We start from the raw sequence: 21,249 nt of genomic DNA on the forward strand, positions 1-21,249 counted from the left end.
AATGGTGGTAGGCTATTGTTGGTCCTAACCGGGGGATATTTGGCATACAGGGATAAAAGTCAAGTAGATCCCAAATATGTATTGGGCCATCCCCTTCTTGGGGCGGGCAAGATCTTAAGTATGGAGCGATGTTCCGGTTCCTGAATCTAACCAGTACCAAGTCCCCAGAAATGTTTTTTGGTAGTGAGCCCAACCAGCCCACCCTTTTCACACTCAAGATTCCGCCATCTTTGTCCGGTGGTAGGGGTCTATTTCTTCCCATCCAGAATATGACTTTGTTCAATAGGTCCTGCTGACTTTCAGCTTTTCCCATCGCAAGTGCTGGTACTCCTGAGAGGACGGACACATATGGCGCGGCTTCTGGCGGGAGGTGTATGTGTGGTAGTTTGCGTACTGTTTTAACCTCTAAGGGCCTTGATAAAGCAGATTTGAAGGGAGCTTTGGAAGTGGTTGAATCTGGGATTTTAGGAGATTGTAAAGTGGCTTGAACGCTTTTGTGGTTGGGAGTTGGCTTAGCTGTTGGGATAGTAGTAGATGGCTGGGGTCCGTTCGATGTTACTGAATTATTGATGGGTTTCAGGATAGCCGTGATTTTATTCTCTAGACCCGAAAGCCTTTACCCTATGGCGTTGATTTTTTCTGCTAGTGGGGAAATTATGTTTTTAACAAGTTGTTCAATCTGAGTCAGTAGGGGAATCTGGGAATAAGATATCGGTTCATCCAGTTTGGCATCAGTCTCCATGGTGATAGGGAGATTATTAACAGACAGTGCAAGGCTTACAGGTGGTTTATGGGATTTGGATTGATTCCCTTCGGCATTGACCTCATCATGCTTTGTTTTGTCTGGTAATTGCCGTGAGAGTACTGAGGATTGTGTGTTAACTTTGTTCAATAAAAAGGGGGATTTCTGTGTACTGCCTTTAGTACTTGTAGTACAGGGGCCTTTGGCGAAAGAGGGTGATTCCACGCTGACATACTTTGTTTTGCATAGACTGTTTAGTTCATCCCACAGGGACAGGATATGCACTCTTGGGGAGAATAGTGGAGGGGATAGCGTACTAGATGGAGAATAACAAGGACAATTTATGTCTATCACATGAACAGTAGGCAGTGAGCTTGTGCTAATCGTTTGGTGCTTTTGCACCACTTGACCTGGCCACCCCTGCGCAGCTGGACTTGATTCCCCCTTACAGGACATGATCAGAGTAGAGATTGTAGTATTACAGAATTAGTCAATTAAATGTGTGTACACTCTACCTCCTTTAGCAGAAGTGACAAGGGGGGAGGCCTTCCAAGGCGCAAGAGGTGTTGGGGGATGTAGTCCCCGATCTGCCGCCTCGCCGCGTCCGTGCAAAGCGGCAAGCAGCAGGGAGCCTGGGGAATGCTGCAGCAGGGCAGCGCTGAGGCTGCAAAGATCCGGTGCCCAGCTAGGATGACCCTCCCAGGTCAGTGACGGCGTCTGCCCAAAGTCCCCCGCTCCCCCGGGGCTCGCGCTGTCCTTTAGCGCACCTCCGGGGGCGGGACAGGAAGCACGCCTTCCAAGGCGCAAGAGGTGTTGGGGGATGTAGTCCCCGATCTGCCGCCTCGCCGCGTCTGTGCAAAGCGGCAGGCAGCAGGGAGCCTGGGGAATGCTGCAGCAGGGCAGCGCTGAGGCTGCAAAGATCCGGTGCCCTGCTAGGATGACCCTCCCAGGTCAGTGACGGCGTCTGCCCAAAGTCCCCCGCTCCCCCGGGGCTCGCGCTGTCCTTTAGCGCACCTCCGGGGGCGGGACAAGAAGCACGCCTTCCAAGGCGCAAGAGGTGTTGGGGGATGTAGTCCCCGATCTGCCGCCTTGCCGCATCTGTGCAAAGCGGCAGGCAGCAGGGAGCCTGGGGAATGCTGCAGCAGGGCAGCACTGAGGCTGCAAAGATCCGGTGCCCTGCTAGGATGACCCTCCCAGGTCAGTGACGGCGTCTTGCCCAAAGTCCCCCGCTCCCCCGGGGCTCGAGCTGTCCTTTAGCGCACCTCCGGGGGCGGGACAGGAAGCACGCCTTCCAAGGCGCAAGAGGTGTTGGGGGATGTAGTCCCCGATCTGCCGCCTCGCCGCGTCCGTGCAAAGCGGCAGGCAGCAGGGAGCCTGGGGAATGCTGCAGCAGGGCAGCACTGAGGCTGCAAAGATCTGGTGCCCTGCTAGGATGACCCTCCCAGGTCAGTGACGGCATCTGCCCAAAGTCCCCCGCCATGTTTTAAAGATTGAATATGTGTGTTTGATACAAGTGTTTTCACAGACATCTTGTGTGAAGCATCTTTTGTGATCCTCAGTGAATTTATTGCGACTGTCTGTTGCGCCTTTGCTCTACACGTTGCCTCTGGATTAAGCCTGACTGCTCAGTGCCAAGCTACCCGAGGAGGAGCACAGGTTGTAACGCATGTGTAATCACCCACCCTTGACGGAGCGGTAGTTTCTGCCTGGCTGGGGGCATCCCTTCAGCCAACCAGAAAGTGCTGGTTCCAACACCCCATCAAGAAGATCTGGCTTCCTAAGCCACCAATGGAATGGATACCACAAAGGCAGCGGAACCTTTACCCACTCAAAGATGTAGCTTCCCAAAGCCATCAAATAAGAGAGTACGGAGTCCATCTAGGAGTGCCACCACCCACTGGCAGGCCCTGCTACTGGAAAATCTGAAAACATAGGAGTCTTTAGGGTTCCTTTATAGTACCGTGCATGAGGAACCTTGAAATCAGGACATTCCTGCAGCTCACACCTGGCCTCCCCATACAGCCAACACCAGGACCCCTCCTAAAGTTTACACCAGAAGAGCGGTAAAGCTACCCCTGAAAATCCAAATGAATTTATTCCCACTGCTCAAATGAAATCAGTCATGAACCCCGTCTATGCGATATAAGTCAAGACTGGGACACTTCTTGCTGCTCATACTAGATCAGGACATTCCCTCCAGCTCACACTAGACCAGGCAACTCCCTGCAAGTCAGACCGGAGCGGGATATTTATGATTCCCCAGCTCACATCTATTCAGAACTTGCTGCAGCTCACAAAAGATCAGGACATTCCCTAAAGATCACACCAAGGCAGTTGCAAAGCTCCTTTGTTAATATCTCAGATACGGGCATTCACTACAGCTCAACCTGGTCCCACAGCTCACATGGGGGCTCCCTCAGGATATTCCTGGTCCCACAGCTCACACGGGGGCTGCCTCGGGATATTCCTGGTCCCACAGCTCACACGGGGGCTCCCTGGGGATATTCCTGGTCCCACAGCTCACACGGGGGCTCCCTCGGGATATTCCTGGTCCCACAGCTCACACGGGGGCTCCCTGGGGATATTCCTGGTCCCAGGGGATATTCCTGGTCCCACAGCTCACACGGGGGCTCCCTGGGGATATTCCTGGTCCCAGGGGATATTCCTGGTCCCACAGCTCACACTGGGGCTCCCTGGGGATATTCCTGGTCCCAGGGGATATTCCTGGTCCCACACACACGGGGGCTCCCTGGGGATATTCCTGGTCCCAGGGGATATTCCTGGTCCCACAGCTCACACGGGGGCTCCCTGGGGATATTCCTGGTCCCAGGGGATATTCCTGGTCCCACAGCTCACACGGGGGCTCCTTGGGGATATTCCTGGTCCCAGGGGATATTCCTGGTCCCACAGCTCACACGGGGGCTCCCTGGGGATATTCCTGGTCCCAGGGGATATTCCTGGTCCCACAGCTCACACGGGGGCTCCCTGGGGATATTCCTGGTCCCAGGGGATATTCCTGGTCCCACAGCTCACACGGGGGCTCCTTGGGGATATTCCTGGTCCCAGGGGATATTCCTGGTCCCACAGCTCACACGGGGGCTCCTTGGGGATATTCCTGGTCCCAGGGGATATTCCTGGTCCCACAGCTCACACGGGGGCTCCCTGGGGATATTCCTGGTCCCAGGGGATATTCCTGGTCCCACAGCTCACACGGGGGCTCCCTGGGGATATTCCTGGTCCCAGGGGATATTCCTGGTCCCACAGCTCACACGGGGGCTCCCTGGGGATATTCCTGGTCCCAGGGGATATTCCTGGTCCCACAGCTCACACGGGGGCTCCTTGGGGATATTCCTGGTCCCACAGCTCACACGGGGGCTCCCTCTGGATATTCCTGGTCCCACAGCTCACACGGGGGCTCCCTGGGGATATTCCTGGTCCCACAGCTCACACGGGGGCTCCCTGGGGATATTCCTGGTCCCAGGGGATATTCCTGGTCCCACAGCTCACACTGGGGCTCCCTGGGGATATTCCTGGTCCCACAGCTCACACGGGGGCTCCCTCGGGATATTCCTGGTCCCACAGCTCACACGGGGGCTCCCTGGGGATATTTCTGCAGCTCCGCTGTGCAGTCTAACCCTGTTGCCTGTCCTCTGTCCCTCAGATCACCACGCTAGCTGATGGCCTGTCTGCATCTGTGCACAGCTTGGACCTCAGGAAGCTGAACTCGAACCTGCATCGCATCCAGACCCAGATGAAGGCGCTGGAGCAGGTGAGTGACAGGGCATTGGTGGGTAGGGCTCTCCTGTTTAAAGGGGTCTTATAGGGTAATATGCATGGTACAGAATGCAAGAAAGAGGGTGGCAAGGCAGGGCCCTTGGTGTGCAAGGACAAGGAATAGAGTTTTACTGTAGAGTGCATGGTGTAGTAGGGTGTGACCGGGCAGGAAGCCGCAAGTAGAACACGTGGTGTAGCGAGGAGAGACGGGATAGAGCTTCTACTGCAGAAGGACAGGGCAGGCTAGGGGTGACTGGCTGTAAGCTTGTCCGCTTGTCGCTTCCCTATGGAGACAATTTTTTGGCCAGGCCTTCAAGAAAACAGCTGTCCCTGAGACCTGTCGGGGCCTCTCTGAGGCACCAGCGCCGCACCAGCGCCTCACTGTCCTGATCACAGGGCCCCCCTTTCATCACCCTCAGTCACCCCACCCCCTCACCCACCCTCCCGGCGCGCCCTCAGCCCGGGCCTGCCTCTCCAGCCTTAGCGTGCGAGCAGAAGCCCGCATCCTCTCTGCCGAGGCGCTGAGTGAGATCACATGGGAAGGAAGGCGGGGCGCCCTGGGGCTTGGAGCAGAGATGCCAAGCACGCGACCCCTCCGCCTCCGGGCTCTGCTTGAGTCCCATCGGCAGAGCTGCGCGGGAGTCCATGTACTGGAATACCGGCGAATGGAGCCGGGCACTCTTCAGGTGTATTTTAGTTTTTTTTTCCAGACTTTATAAGCACTCTAGCTTAAGATCACATCCTCTCCCTTAGGAGGAGAGCTGTGCGTGGGGGTACAGAACTGGAGGCGGTGCTGCAGGAAGGGAGGGAGCCACGCAGAGTGCAGCGGGTGAAATGACATCAGAGGCAACAGATGTGGGGGGCACTGCTCCCCAAGTATGACTTATCAATGACATCAAAACAGGGGAAGGGTCACCCATTTGGTGCACTTGCTAAAGTACCTTGGACAGAAGAGGATTCAGGTGCATTGGCAGAGCTGCGTGTAGGTCTTGGGACTGGAATACTAGAGGATGCTCCTGGCACCTGAGAGGTATGTCACCTGCATGGAGGTGCAGGACAAGCTGGAGGTGCATTGGAAGAGCTGTGTCTAGGTCTCTGGAATGGAATACTAAAGGATGCTACCAGCACCTGAGAGGCACATCACCAAAAGGAGGTGCAGGACAAGCTGAAGGTGCATTGGCAGAGCGTAGACTAGAGGTACATCACATACATGATGGTGCAGGACATGCATGAGGTAAATTGAGAGAGCTGTGTCTAGGTCTTAGGACTGGAGTACTAGAGGATGCTACCAGCACGTGAGAGGTACATCACCTACATCGAGGCGCAGGACAAATTGAAGGTGCATTGGCAGAGCTGTGTCTACGTCTCGGGACTGGAGTAGTAGAGGATGCTACTGGCACCTGAGAGGCACATCACTGGGTGAGCTACATGGAGGTGCAGGACAGGCTTGAGTTGCATTGACAGAGCTGCGTGTAAGTTCTATTGAAGTAGCAGTGGCTGGTGCAGGTCACTATTAAAGTGTGGTCAATAGGAGTGCAGAGCCGAAAGAGCAGGGAGTGCTGCAGGTCAGGAATGTAGGGTGGTAGAAGAGTCTTAGTGTAAACAACCAAAGAACATCAACAGTGGACTCAAAGGACCGCACAGTTCGCCCAAAGTTCCCATCAGTTGTGTCCCCGTGCACTTCTTTTCCAGTACGTTGGGTACCACTGCCCAGCAGAAAACGAATCAATTTGTAAGCGGAATGGCGCACCCGCAAATATGGTAGTCCACAAGTTCTCTGTTTTTTCCAAAGTATCTTTATTCTTTCTTTAATTTATAAAAGCATTTTACCATACATAAGAATATCCAGTCAACCCGTTTAGTTCAAACAGGTTTTTGAACTTCCTCAGGGCTCAAATGTATCCATATTCTTTATACTCCCAGGGTGATGAACATGGCTTTTATAGAGGTGATACATATCAAGGTATCATCTGGGAGACACTATTCCCCAGCACCTTTTTTGATCTCCACACTGAGAGTATAAAGAATGTGTCTACATTTAAGCCCTGATGAAGTTCAAACACCTCTTTAAACAAAACGTGTTGGCTGGATATTCTTATGCATGGAAACATGTTTTTATAAATTAAAGGAAGAATAAAGATACTTTGGAATAAAACTGAGAACTTGTGGACTACCATATTTCCATTCTACTTATAAATCGGTAGAAGAGTCTTGTTTGGGTCCCGTGCCTGAAATAGCAAGCTGTGGCAAAGGGTAGGATTGGTTTGTATTGTCGGAGCTGTGTGTCCGTCAGCACTTGATGTGTTGTGTATTGGAGGAGCAGTTTCAGCTGTAATTGTACAGCTGTAGACGATTAGGTTGCAGCTAAGTTTGCCATAGCGGAACAGAGCCAGTTCATTCTGGGAGTCATTGTTAGAAATGGGGATCTCTAGTTGGCAGGTTTGTACCCTGTCCAAGTAGAGAACCTTCCTTCTAGTCAGGATAAGGGAGTTACACTTCTAAAATAACCCCTGCTCACCCACTATCTAGCTTGAAACGAGCAGCCAGACCTCTCTCAGAGGCAATGTGTAAAGCGTTGGCATATAACACACAGTAAGACAGTGAAAACACTACAAAATGACATCTCACCAACATACAGCAATTAAGATATGAATATTGTAAGAATCAATTTAAAAGACAGTTCCTTCAAGTCAATATCTCTGTTCAAAGCTATCATAGGGTCAAGAACAACCAAATCCAACAGTTCAGGATGACTGTGAGGTAATGGGCCAGCTACAGTGTTGGGAAGACCCGCAAACAGTACCTTGGAAATACAGGGCGTCGTGGACTGTGCAATGATTTCTGAAGAGGCCGAGGAATCAGCAGACTTTTGTTTGGAGGTCAGTGCAGGAGTCATCAGGCCCTCCACAAATTTCCTGATTGATTGATTGATTGAAGTCACACACATTGCAGATCAAACTCCGTGACGCTGAAGTCAGGAGCACTGGCATCGATGGCATCAGGGCTGCAATGCAAAAGGGGACAAATCGACATGTGGTGCAAATAGGTCACGGTGCAGGCAGCGGCACGGTGACGGCATCCGTCATCATCGGAGAGACCAAGGCTGCAGTATGAAGCAGGGCGATGTCATGTGCGGTGTCCACAGCGCACGGTGCAGCGGCATCATCATCGCTGAAGCGCTGTCGTCGGTAGACCCAAGGTTGCGATGCAAAGCCGGGTGATGCTTTGTGCAGGGTCCACAGGTTGCTGTGCAAGCAGAGCTATCGGTTGACGAGGCTGGAGTCGATGACACTGACGTCTGTGGACCAGGGCTGCGGTGTGGGATAGAGCAATGCTTCTTGAACCTCATAAGCAGTATTCACAGGCCACGGTGCAGGCAGCAGCATTGATGTTGGTGCGGAGTGTCGTCGTTGGTGAGACCAGGACAGTGGTGTGAAGTGAGGTGCCCACAGGACACGATGCTAGCAGCGGCGTCGTTGATGGCTTCATGTGGCAGTGGTAGGGAGACTAGGGTTGCGTTGTGAAACGGTGCAATGCTCCGGGTGGTGCCTTCAGGGCACGGAGCTGGCAGTGGCATCGTGGACAGGGTCATAGTTGTTTTTCTTCTGTTGCAGTACAAAACACACAGGGCCAAATGTATCAACATTGAATTTTGTGAGTCCATAATAGTTAATTTCGCTATTATGGAATAGCAAAATGCAATGTATGTAGATTTTGAAAAAAAAATTGCTATTTCTACATATTCCTTAATAGCGAATCGGAAATTGTGATTCACTATTGAGGAATGCCTTCCCATTCATTCCTATGGGCCTAGAGGTCCATAGGAATGAATCGGAAGACATTTGCAATTTGTGATTACCAAATTGGTAATCGCAAATTGCAAATGCAATCACAAGGATGATAGGGGGCCAAAAGGCCACCCTGCTGCTCCCCAAAAAGGTAAGTGTGCACATGTGGCACATATATATGCCCTATGGGCATGTGTGTGTGCCACGTGGCACTTTGAAAAATGCAAACATTCGGGTTTTTCTAGGAATTTGCAAATTACCACCAACTTGACGTTGGTGGTAATTTGGGATTCCTTAAAGCAAGGTCGCAATTTTCACCTGCTTTCTGCATTGCATGTAGGGAATCGCAAATTGCGATTCCCTAAATGCATTCGCAAAATAGGTAATCGCAAAAATTGTGATTCCCTATTTTTCAAATGCCTTTTGGGATGATACATCCCAAAAGGCTTTTTACTGTTCGCAAATGGTAAAAGGCTTGATACATCTAGCCCACGGTTCCTAGTGCTGTTGGCAGATGAACCTGAAGTCTTTGATGTTCCTGAGATTTCTAACAGGAGACAAGCTCAACTTCAAGTCCTTGGAGAAACTCGGGAGATAAGTTGCAGAAGTTCAGCCCAGACCTTTCACAGCCCAAGACAGAAGCAGCCACTGCAGGTCAACTCAGCAGAGCACACAACAAAGTGGTAGTTCCTCCTGACAGCTTTTCCAGATCTTCTTCTTGGCAGATTCCTTAGTCCAAACAAGTTCTAAAGTTCTGGAGTCAGGGCCTAATACTTATATTAGTTTTTAGGTCTCGTGCCTAGCGTTGTAGTGCGCAGTATTTTCCTTGCAGTGAGAGACCTCATGTAGGGGGCTTGAAAACAGCCCTAGGAATCGCACACTCTGGTGCGTGTGCTTTTCCTTTTGGGCCACGCCATTGGGCTTTGCATGCGTCTTTTAATGAAAGACAGCACGCATTTGGCCAAAGGCGGGTGCTTTGCTCCGCCTATGGCCTATTGGTGTCTGTTACGCGCACCGCTGGCATGTGGTTTCAATTATCGTGCCCAGACACGGGCATGATAATTGAGACAACATGTCTCGCTGTGGCGCACCACTCGCAGGCGTGCCTTTAGATGTTTTGATGTAGTGGAAGCCTAATTGTTTTCGTAAAGACGTTTAAATAATTTTTATAGTGGATATTATTTTTGTTTTATTCACAGTAGCATTTGATTTTTAGTGAATTAAAACATTCAGCAACTTTTTTCCATTTTGAGTCTGTTTTTCACAAAACCCGTTTATGCCTTTGCAGCGAACACAATGTAATATTTTGACCATGTAGGCGATTACCATACAAGGATTTCCAGCACGGGTATTCGCCTGTGGTTCAGCAGTATTTGTCCTTCATCAATGTCTCTAGCTACTAACGTTTGCTTAGGACGCGGTGTGCTCGTAGCCATAGAAACAAAGTCACAATTCAGCTTGTCATTCTCACGCGGGATGTCATTTGCATGACGTGATTCAGCAGAGAAGGCGTGGTCGCACAGTAAACACTGGCCCTGGAAAGAGCTGGAAGGCTTTCTGAGTGTGGATATTTAAGTTTACGCGAGCTATGACTCAGAAGCACAGGTGGATGGAAAAATATTGCTGGCGCGGCTGTTTCGGGCAGTGCATGCCTGAAAGAAGAACGAAGACTTTCAGTACCCGAAGGAGAGCAGTTTCCAGGTGACCCAGACTAGACATTAATCGCAACCTCACTGTGTACTGGTAGCCTTTCAAGAACGCGCAGACCAGAAGACTCCTGAGGCAGCTGGACCACCACACAGCTGTTTTTGGAGCGAGTTATAGGCAGAGGTGAGCTTCTTCATAGAGTTTATATGAACGTTGTTGAGCTGAGCTTTTTTTTCGCACGTGTTATTTATTTTCTTTTCTGTCTGCCGTATTTTTCGCCACTTGCCGAATAAGACAATTAATGTGTATGTGCTCAGGGCACAGGTTAATGTTTGAATGTTATGAGGATGCTGGGTTTACATCCTACCCTTAGAGCACTACATACAATTCTATTTATAAACTTAGGGGCACTTAGTCTTGTGCGCATGATTACTCCGTTTGCCACCCTTAGCTTAGCTGGTTATCATGAAAATCTGTAGTGGTTTGGCTCACTTGTCCTTTGGACACCCCAGTTTTTGGCTTAGACTCAACCTTTTAATATTGTGGTTGCTCAGTGCATTCAAGACTATTTACATTGAGAAATATTTTCTACTGTTACTCCTAGTTCTGCTGCATACTTTCATAAATTGTGAACCTTAGTGCTAAGTGCAATTTTACCCTAAGGATACTTGTCTTTTGTGTTGTATAGTTAACATAGATTTCCGTTTTTTAGTCTCTCCTTCTAACACCACCATTTTTAGGTCTTGCTTATGCAACGCTTCCACTGTATCTTACAGGCATGCTGTATTCAGGTATGGACTTGAGCCTGCGCCCATTTTCCACACATCTTATCAATTGGCTCCAGCTACTTCCCTTTCGAAATGGTTACTTTTGATTTGTGAATAGCTTTAGGAGTCCCTCCTAAGTACCGCCTTTTCTCCTTTTGTAGCCTCCCACGAGGACTGGCCCTTTTACGTCTGTTGTTATGTGCTCTACCGATTGTCTCATGTTATCACTTCATTGCAAAAAAAATAAAATTGCAATCCAATTGGTCTTGCATCACTGAAAGTTTGAGCTATTGGTGTTGCAAATAATAATGCAACGTCAATAGCTCAAACTTTCAGTAATGCGAGACCTATTGCATTTCAAATGCTTGTTGTCTTTGAAGTCCAGCCACACTACAGGGGTGGGAGACAGCATTGTGAAAGGCAAACACAGCCCTATTCAGGTGTCAGTCACTACTCCTCCCACCACTCTAGCCCAGGAAGATCCACCAGGATATGCAGGCTCACCTCAGCTCCCTTTGTGTGGGTGTCTAGAGTGAATGCACAAACATCCCCTGTCAGGCTAAACCAGACGTGGATTGCATAGGCAGGCACAGAATGGTTAAGCAAGAAAATGCCAACTTTCAAGTGACATTTTCAAACACACAATTTAAAAACCATCTTTACTAAAAGGTGTATTTTTAAATTATGAGTACCAACATCCCAAACTCCAACTTTCTATCATCTTCCAGTGGGAATCGGCACTGGAAAGGGGTTTCCAGCCAGTCCTCAATTTAACTCAGGATAGCCGTTCAATACTGAAAAACGAAGCGCATATTATTTCAATACCAGGTTATGTAAAGACACACCACTACATATCCTGCCTTTTAAGTACACTGCACCCTGCCCATGGGGCTGCCTTGGGCCTACCTTAGGGGTGACGTATATGCAATAAAAGGGAATGGTGAGGCATGGCAAGTGGGTGTAGGTTAAAACTGCGCGCATATACACTGCAGTGGCCGGTCTGAGACACATTTGAAAAGCTACTTGTGTGGGTCGCACGTCAGTGGTACAGGCCCACTAGTACCATTTGATTTACAGGTCCAGGGTACGGGAAACAGCGTTTACAACGATGCTGTTACCACGCAGGTAGGTAAAAACTTGGTCGTTACAACGTCCGCGTTGTTACCACGCGTGGCTTTACATCGCAAGTGTTTTCTACGACTTGCGCTAGGTGGCATGCAACACCAGGGAATGTGTTGGATTTTAAGACCACCACATTCCCTGCTGTTGCGCTAACTGGCGTAGGAATAGTAATTTATACTATTCCTAAGTCCAGCGCGCCATCTGGCGCAAGTCATAAATGTAAATGTATGTAAATGTATTGCGATTTATATAGCGCACGTATCACCCGAAGGCATCAAGGCGCTTGCCTTGGGAACCCATCCTGGCTTTTCCCTGTGAGATAGCCCCTACTGGGCACCCCCAAGGTGAAATCCAGGCATCCCGCAGCGGGTGGGCTGCCGTAGTGGAGATTAAGCAACTATTGCCCAGAGTTGCAGCGTGGGACCCCATGATTAGAATCGGCACCGAGGCGAGAATTATCGAGTCCGTGGACATTTTGGGCTCAGGACCTTGCCGCGTCGGGAATTGAACCCTGGTCCCATGCCAGACCTCTGCATCAGGGTCTGCCGCTCTAATCAGTGAGCCACACTCCTCCACTAGAGTCGTAGAATCGACTTGCGATGTAAAGCCATGCGTGGTAACAATGCGGTTGTTGTAATGACCGCGTTGTAACCTACAGCGTGGTAATTGGTGTAGTAATGTCATACATTCCCAGGATAGACCTGTGCTCAATACTAGGGACATACTAATAAATCAAATAAGCCAATAATGGAAATACCAATCAATAACACACTTTGCAGAGGGAACACTGGCACTTTAGCCCTGATTAGCAGTGGTAAAGTGCTCTGAGACAACAAACCAGCAAAAGCAAAGTCCAGCATATCATCAAAAACAGGAGGTCAAAAAGCAACAAGACAGGGGAAACACATGAAAAGACGCCAGGTCTAACAGCTATACAGGATCGACTTGTGGCTCTCACCCAGAAACATATATGCCAACAGACCCGATCCAGGTGGGAGACGCACAATTTTTTAAGCCAAAACAGGCTTTACTGTAGGTGTTTCCACACTAGAATATCAACTGCCTCAATGTAAGTCAAAGGAGGAAAAATCATTTGCCTCGATTTTTTTTCAAAATCTCTCTCTTACCACGTTCCAAACGTTGGCATGTATGAAGAAATGACGGCGCCGCCAACGCCCTTTGCATGGAAATGCCTTCGCTGCCAAATCAGCACACCTGTAACTTCAATTACTCACTTTTATCTCTGTGCACTATGCTGAAGTTCCACCATTTGCCCCTTGGCCTGGCGACAGTATCATCCTAAGGTGTTTGGGGGCTTCAGTACGACATATTTTGGGGACCCCTTCTATGGAACAAATTTCATTTTTGCTATCCATTTCCTGATAATTCATACTCTCCATTGTAGGAGAGTAGGGTCTGCAATCCTATGATCACCCAGATTTTTTGCTTTTGTTTCACTGGTTTACGACTTTCTCTGGCTGTGGGCCTGCCAATCAGACCCACAGCCTAGCTGTTCTCTCGCTAAATTGACATGTGTACCTTAGGTGCATTACCCAATTGGAACTGGGCCACCTTGTCAGACCCTGTAACTCAGGGCATCGGTGTACCCAGGGCCTACCGGGGGCTGAAGCATGTATTATGCCACCCCTGGATGGCCATCTAAATCTAACAGAACTGGCTGCACGACAGCTGGGGCAAGGTGGTGTACTCGCCCTTTGCTTTAGATATAGTATACCTATATCTAACCCTAAAATGGACACCCGAATTCCTATCAGTCACTCCTATGGCAGGCCTTGACAATCCTGAAGGCAGAGTGCGTGGAATTGTGTGAATTGGCGCTCTGGCATGAGCCGAGCCCGGTTGCAGCTTGCGGAACCAAGACCCAATGGCTGTTCCATGATAACGCGTACCATATATCACTAACTTCGGTATCGCGATCGTTATCAAGACATGTCGAGTAAGGTGTCATACGAATCGGGATACTGACCCCTCACCAATGCTGGCGACGGGGTTAGCATTCCACCCTTCTAGAGGGACACGACATGTACGTAACTGTGAACCCCGGTTAAAGTTAACTGAAGCCTCAGCTCCACAAAATGGATGCTGCCACCACAGACACGAGTCTGACCTCCTGCTGCTGGGAGTCCTTCCAGCGAGGAGAGCTTGGACAAAGGGTTTCCTGTCCGGGGCGGTGCTCGCACCATCCCAGACAGGGTTTTGTGTATCCTGGGTAGGCAGGGCTTTACAGGAAGGTGACTGCTGAGTGGCACCCCGGTGCTCACTACGCATCTGCCGGCGAGAACCAGTTCCAGGGGCACCCCAGCCCCTGACCTGGGGAAAGTCCGGCATGGGAGAGGGGTGTAACTACCCCCCTTTCTGGTCCCACCCCTAGGGCAGGACCTAGTCGCGTACCCACCTCTTTCTTTAGGATAAAGGCAGGAGCGGGGACCCTTCCAAATTAGATCATCTTTGAATCAAGAACTACTTTCTTTGAAAGGAACTCTCGACTTCTTCTCAAGATTTCTCCCTTGTGGCTAAGGAGTAGTCACCCTGCATCCGCAGGCACCATCTAAGAATTCTGCGGTTTGCTGCACGTCCTTCCTCAGGAATCCGACTGCCCAGCTCGACGAGAACCGGCTTCCCTGGCACCTCTGACCTCTACCCACATCGTCAGTTCAGCTGAGATCCGTGGGTGCGACGAGACCTCGAGGGACCGGCCATCTTCAAAACCTGCATGACTTCTTAACCAGCACGACCGCCGAGGGATCCTCTGGTGAGTGCTTTGGGGTCCGAGAAGCCCCGACCCTGAGCAGCTCCAGCACCGAAGTTCAGCCTCCCTGCATCTCCACGATCTGCGTGGGGCCCTTCTGCTCTTTGCTGCTCATCCCGTTGTCTGGCTACTAGCCCGCTGGCTTGTTGCCTTCCCGACTACGCCCGACAACAACGCTGCTGGTCTGGTTGCTCCAGACTGGCCCTTGCTCTCTTCTGAAAGAGGAGCACCCCGGACCCTCCTGGTCCATTCAAGACGCCATTCTAGGCCCACCACGTGGCCCTGAATTTGCCAAGGCTTGTTGCCCCAATCCTGGGCCCAGCGACGCCGACAGCATCAACCTTCGTGGGACAGCTCGCAACTCCATCCAGGTCGCCGACAACGCCTCCTGGTCCGTGAGACTGCCGAGCCTAGCGTCGCCCACTCACCTAGTCGAGGTGACGATCATCCGGTGCCCTCCTGGTACCCTCTGACTACTGGCTAGTAGTTACGAACTTGGTCCCCTCAGCGAGGACTCCCGACGTCTGTAAAGACTTGTGCAGCCGCAGCCCCTGGGCTAGGTAACTTCGGCATTTCGGTGCCCGCATAGCCTCATTATCTAAGGGTCCCGAGTCCTGGTCGCTTCCGACTTACCTTATCGGGTTCGCCCGAGAACACTAACTTTTCGTGCCCCTCAGGCATTTGTGTAGATTGTGCACTTGAAGTATTTTCTTAAGAGTTTTGTTGTGTGCTTAGTACCCTGTCCTCATAAAGAGTACAGGGCTGTTGTGATTCTAATAAATATACTGTTTATTTTCATAACACTTGTGTGGTGTCCTTTCACTTGGTGTTCAAGGGGTATGTGATGGTATAACAGCTGGCTTAACACGCCCTCTAGAGTTTAGCCCGAAGACTGCTCGTATCCACGCTACCAGGATAGCTGGTCTAAGGTTGACTTACAACCAATCACCATAAGGGTCGTTTGGACTGATGCATAGTGATCACTAGAATAGTGAGCACTGCATATCAGGCCAACTTCTCACATTGGTGAGCAGCGGTGGGATTTGAGCTTGCTGTTGTTTTACCACGCGTATCCTAAGAATATCTTGTGAAAGATCGCATAAGTACTGCAGGTACATATAACTTAGCTTAGAATACTCTGAGTTCTACTGAACCAGCTGTTGTAGCTCCTCAAGGCTTAGCACACCTTGGCTGCAACTCTTAGCAAGGGATCAGTAGGTAAACATATAGTGTAGGTAGGTGCATCACTTACACCACACTAGAAGCAGTATGTCAGACAAAGGAGGAAACTCTGAGTCTCCCCTTGTGTCAGTCGACCCTCCACAGGTCATGGACATCCCCTCAGAGGAGAGTGTACGAAGCTAAAGTGCGGGAAGTCAATCTGAGGATCGAAAGGGAAGAACTTGCCCTGGCCAAAGAGAGACTCGCCTTTGCTAGAGAGCAGGAATTGAGTGGGAAAAACCCCACTGGTGGCAGCATTCCCCCACGGGAAAACAGGAGTTTAGACACTAGACACCTGAGTAAGATAGTGCCCCCCTTTAAGCAAGGGGATGATATCCACAAATGGATTACTGCTTTGGAGAGGGCCTGCACTGTACAGTGCGTCCCCCAAAGTCAGTGGGCAGCTATCTTGTGGCTCTCCTTTGAAGGTAAAGGTAGAGATAAGCTCCTCACTACTAGAGCTGAGGACGCTAACGATTACCAGGTCCTGAAGAACACACTGATTGATGGGTTCGGCCTAACCACTGAGCAGTACAGGTTGCTGTTCAGGAATACCCAGAAAACTCAGTCTCAGGACTGGTCTGATTTTGTCGATTGTGCCACTAAGGCTTTGGAGGGCTGGTTGCTGGGCAGTAAGGTTACTGATTACACAGGATTGTATAATTTGATCATGCGAGAACAGATTTTAAACAATTGTCAGAACGAGTTGTTGCATCAGCACCTTGTCGACTCGGATCTGACCTCTCCCCAAGAATTGGGAAAGAAGGCAGACAGATGGGTCAGAACAAGGGTTAAGCAAAACCAGGGCCAGAACCAGGGTGGTCAGAAGAAAGCAGACCAGAAGGGTAAAGATTCTAAGGGTGAACAAAATGACCAGAAGTCTTCGACAGGTCCCCAACAACCCAAAGAGGGGGGGGGTCAGGCTTCCCAGAAAAAGAAGAATCAAGAAGGCCAATCGAAAAGGTGGTGCCAATACTGTAAAAGTAAAACTCACTGGTTTAGTGAGTGCACCAAGAAAGGAGGGCCGACTCCTGCTACTGCAGCCCCTAAGGCACCTGTGCCCCCTAGTACAGCCAGCAGTAGTAGTGCACCTCCCAAGGGACTAGTTAGGTTAACCGTGGGTTCTGAGGTGTGTGACAACTTAGTTGGCACACTCACTCAGGCTGTCCTTGTCTGTACAGGGGATGTGGATATGTCCCCTGATGTCAGTCCCAATACTTTGGGCAAATACCGACAGACGCCTTTAATAAATGGAAGAATGGCTCAGGCCTATAGGGACACTTGTGCCAGTGTCACCATGGTGACACCTAACTTTGTGGACCCTGGACAGATCATGCCAGGTACAGATTTCCTGGTGACCAATGCCAGCAACGTCACTACCAGTCATAGTATGGCGATTGTTGCTTTCTCCTGGGGAGGGGTAAATGGCCAGAAAAAGGTTGTTGTTAGTTCAGACCTCCCAGTGGATTGTTTGTTGGGCAATGATTTGGAGTCATCGCAATGGTCAGAAGTGGAGCAGAGGACTCACATGGAGATGTTAGGCTTGCCAGCACATGTGCTTGCTGTGACTAGGTCACAGGTCAGACGATGCCCCACTGAACCGGTGCTGGATCCTGGAGCAACGGACCAGACACCTCCCAAGAAGAAGAGCAGTCGGGTTAAGGCAGCGCCTTCCCCCTTGCCCCAGGTCGAGGATCAGGTCTCAGAGGAGGCTGACCTCCAGGAATTGCGGGAAACTGAACCTAAAGAACTCTAACTTGATCAAGTTGAGTTTCTGGGCTCAGGGGGACCCTCACGAGCAGACCTGGGGAAGGACCAGTTCGACTGCCCTTCCCTTGAACCCCTCAGTTAGCAGGCTGCTGCTGAGGCTGCTGGGAACGCCACAGGTACCCACAAGTTATACTGGGAGGATGGACTCCTGTACACTGAGGCAAGAGACCCCAAGCCTGGCATGACCAGGAGGCTGGTTATCCCCTTGTCTCAGTGTGGTTTCCTTCTTACCTTGGCCCACGAGATTCCCTTAGCAGGACACTTATGCCAGACGAAGACGTGGGACAGGCTTGTCTCACACTTTCACTGGCATCACATGAACGAGGATACCAAGGAGTTTTGTCGCTCCTGTGTCACTTGCCAAGCCAGTGGTAAGTCAGGTGGCACAACAAAGGCCCCCCTTATACCAATGCCTGTGGTGGGGGTGCCCTTTGAAAGAGTGGGGATTGACATTGTCGGTCCAATTGAACCCCAAACAGCATCAGGGCACAAGTTTATACTGGTGGTAGTGGATCATGCCACCAGGTATCCTGAAGCTATTCCCCTTAGGACCACTACAGCACCTGTTGTGGCAAGAGCCCTAGTTGGAGTGTTCTCCAGAGTGGGCTTCCTTAAGGAGGTCGTCTCTGACAGAGGTGCAAACTTCATGTCGAGCTACTTGACTGCTATGTGGAAGGAATGTGGTGTCAACTACAAGTTCACTACACCCTATCATCCACAATGCAATGGGCTTGTTGAAAGGTTCAACAGGACCCTAAAAGGGATGATTCATGGAATACCTGAAAAGCTCCGGCGTAGATGGGACGTCCTGATTCCCTGCCTTTTATTCGCTTATAGAGAAGTCCCACAGAAGGGGGTTGGCTACAGCCCTTTTGAACTTTTGTACGGGCATCCTGTAAGAGGACCCCTGTGTTTGGTGAAGGAAGGATGGGAGAGACCTCTCAAAAAGCCTGCAACCAACATAGTGGACTATGTCCTTGGTCTCCGCTCGCGGATGGCTGAGTACATGGAAAAAGCATCTGAAAACCTTAAGGCCAGCCAAGAACTCCAAAAAGCTTGGCATGACCAAAAGGCTGTCCTGACTGTTTACCAGCCTGGACAGAAGGTGTGGGTGTTGGAGCCAGTGGCCCCAGCAGCACTCAAAGACAAATGGTCTGGGCCCCACACGATTCTTGAGCAAAAGGGAGAGGTCACCTACCTGGTGGACCTTGGAACTCCCCGGAGCCCCCACTAGGGTGCTCCATGTTAACCGGCTCAAAGCATATGTCGACAGGAAGGACATGAGCTTGCTCATGGCCATAGATGAGGGACAGGAGGAAGAGAGTGACCCTCTCCCAGACCTGCTCACTCAGAATCCTGATGATGGATCAGTGGACGGTGTTGTCTTTTGTGGCAGCCTCTCTGAACATCAACAGAAGGATTGTAAACAGGTTCTGCAATCCTTCCGGCATATGTTCTCTCTAACACCCAGTCAGACCAATTGGTGTACCCATGAGGTTGACACTGGTGACAGCTTGCCCGTCAAGAGTAAAATCTACAGGCAGCCCGATCACGTTAGAGACTGCATCAAAACTGAAGTGCAGAAAATGTTGGAGTTGGGAGTCATTGAACCCTCGGATAGCCCTTGGGCTAGTCCCGTAGTTCTAGTGCCGAAGCCTCACACCCCGGGTGGTAAGAAAGAGATGAGGTTCTGCGTAGACTACAGGGATCTCAATGCAGTCACTAAGACTGACGCCCACCCAATACCAAGGGCAGACGAGCTTATAGATAGATTGGCTTGAATGAATGAATGAATGAGGGGTTTCTTGTAACGCGCACACTTAGCCCCGTGGGCGTCAAGGCGCCTAGATCAAATACAGAAGCTTACATCCTACCTGGTCCTATTTTATCATAAGTAGGCCTTCTTAAAGAAATAGGTTTTTAGAGCCTTTTTGAAAGACTCGATGGAGGGGAGAGTTTTTATTTCCGTGGGGATGGAGTTCCACAGCTGCGGAGCGACGACGGAAAAGGCTCTGGCTCCCCATCTGACAAGTTTAACACGGGGGACAACTAGGTGACAAAGTCCCGCAGAGCGAAGGCTTCTTGTGGGGACGTAACGCGAAAGAAGGGAACCAATGGCACTAGTAGGACCATCCATCAATGCTCTGTGGGTAAGACAGAGGATTTTGAAGGCGATTCTGTGCTGTACCGGAAGCCAATGAAGCTCCTTCCTGGCTGAGGTGGCAGAGGAGACTTTAGGAAGATCCAGTACAAAACGCGCTGCAGAGTTCTGAAGAATCTGCAGACGGTGGATCAGCCCTTTGTTGGCTTCCATATACAGAGAGTTGCAGTAATCCAGTCTCGAGCCTACCAGGGCGACTGCAACCTGTTTACGCGCCTGGGGGAGAGGTACCCACGGATTTTATTGAGTACCCGGATCACACCACAGCAAGTGGCCACGGTCCTGTTAACTTGCAGGGACATAGGGCCAGATGCATCAAGCATCCATTTTGCGATTCCTTATTAGCGAAAAATAAGGAATCGCTAATAAGGAATAGCAAAATGGAATGCATCATGCAATCACACAAAAAATAGCGATTCCTTAATTGCAACTCGCAAATTGCGAGTCGCAATTAATGAATACCTCCCCATTCATTCCTATGGGCCTAGAGGCCCATAGGAATGAATGGGAAGACAATCTCAATTTGCGAATCGCAATTAGCGATTCGCAAATTGAGATTGCGAGTTCAAGGGTGCAGGGGTGTCCAAAGGACACCCTGTTACACCCCTGAATGTGATCTGTGCACATATGTTGCGCACACACATGCCCTTAGGGCATGTGTGTGCGCAACATGAAACTTTGAAAAATGCACAAAAGTGCATTTTTCAAAGTTTTTGCAAATTACCATGAAGTTGTACTTCGTGGTAATTTGCGTGCCCTATTAGCGAATTCGCTATTTTTGTTACTTTCATGCATTGCATTTAAGGAATCTCAATTTGAGATTCCTTAAATGCAAACAATCGCAATTTAGCGAATTCTCTAATTGCGATTTTTGCATTTGGGATGATGCATCCCAAATGCAAAAATTGCACTTGCAAAGGGCCAGATTCTTAGAATCTGGCCCTTTTGCGAGCGCATTTCGCTTGATGCATCTGGCCCATAGAGAGGGAGGTGTCAAATACCACTCCAAGATTTCTGGCAGATAGGGAGGGAGTGGGGCAGGTGCCAAGGGAAGTGGGCCACCACTCGCTCGACCACAGATTTTGGTTCTTCCCAAAGATCAACACCTTCTGCCAACTACTTAAGTACGTTTGACCTGACAGCTGGGTATTGGCAAACCAGGTTAGCTGAGGACGCCAAGCCCAAGACAGCATTTTCTACCCCTGGTGGGCATTATCAATTTGTGGTAATGCCCTTTGGTTTGAAGAATGCACCTGCCACCTTCCAAAGGTTGGTGAATCACGTCCTCACTGGGCTGGATGACTTCTGTGCAGCGTATCTTGACGATATTGCTGTCTTTAGCTCCACCTGGGAGGATCACCTGGTCCACCTGAGGAAAGTGTTAGAGGCTCTGCAAGCAGCAGGTCTCACTATCAAGGCCACCAAGTGCCAGATAGGGAAGACACAGGTTGTATACTTGGGCCACCTTGTAGGTGGAGGCCAAGTTC

At 50.2% G+C, this 21,249-nt stretch overlaps 1 protein-coding gene across 1 annotated transcript in view; it reads left to right on the plus strand.

Annotated features, from left to right (window-relative positions):
* The window catches only part of LOC147717753 (olfactomedin-like protein 2A), a 227,722-nt gene that overhangs the window by 47,029 nt on the left and 159,444 nt on the right, over positions 1–21,249 (plus strand). Inside the window, exon 3 of the mRNA XM_086919879.1 lies at positions 4,404–4,511. Within this exon, the coding sequence (XP_086776005.1) occupies positions 4,404–4,511 (108 nt within the window). The remainder of the gene's footprint in view (positions 1–4,403; positions 4,512–21,249) is intronic.

Source organism: Lissotriton vulgaris, chromosome 5, assembly GCF_964263255.1.
Source record: "Lissotriton vulgaris chromosome 5, aLisVul1.2, whole genome shotgun sequence".
Classification (NCBI taxonomy): domain Eukaryota; kingdom Metazoa; phylum Chordata; class Amphibia; order Caudata; family Salamandridae; genus Lissotriton; species Lissotriton vulgaris.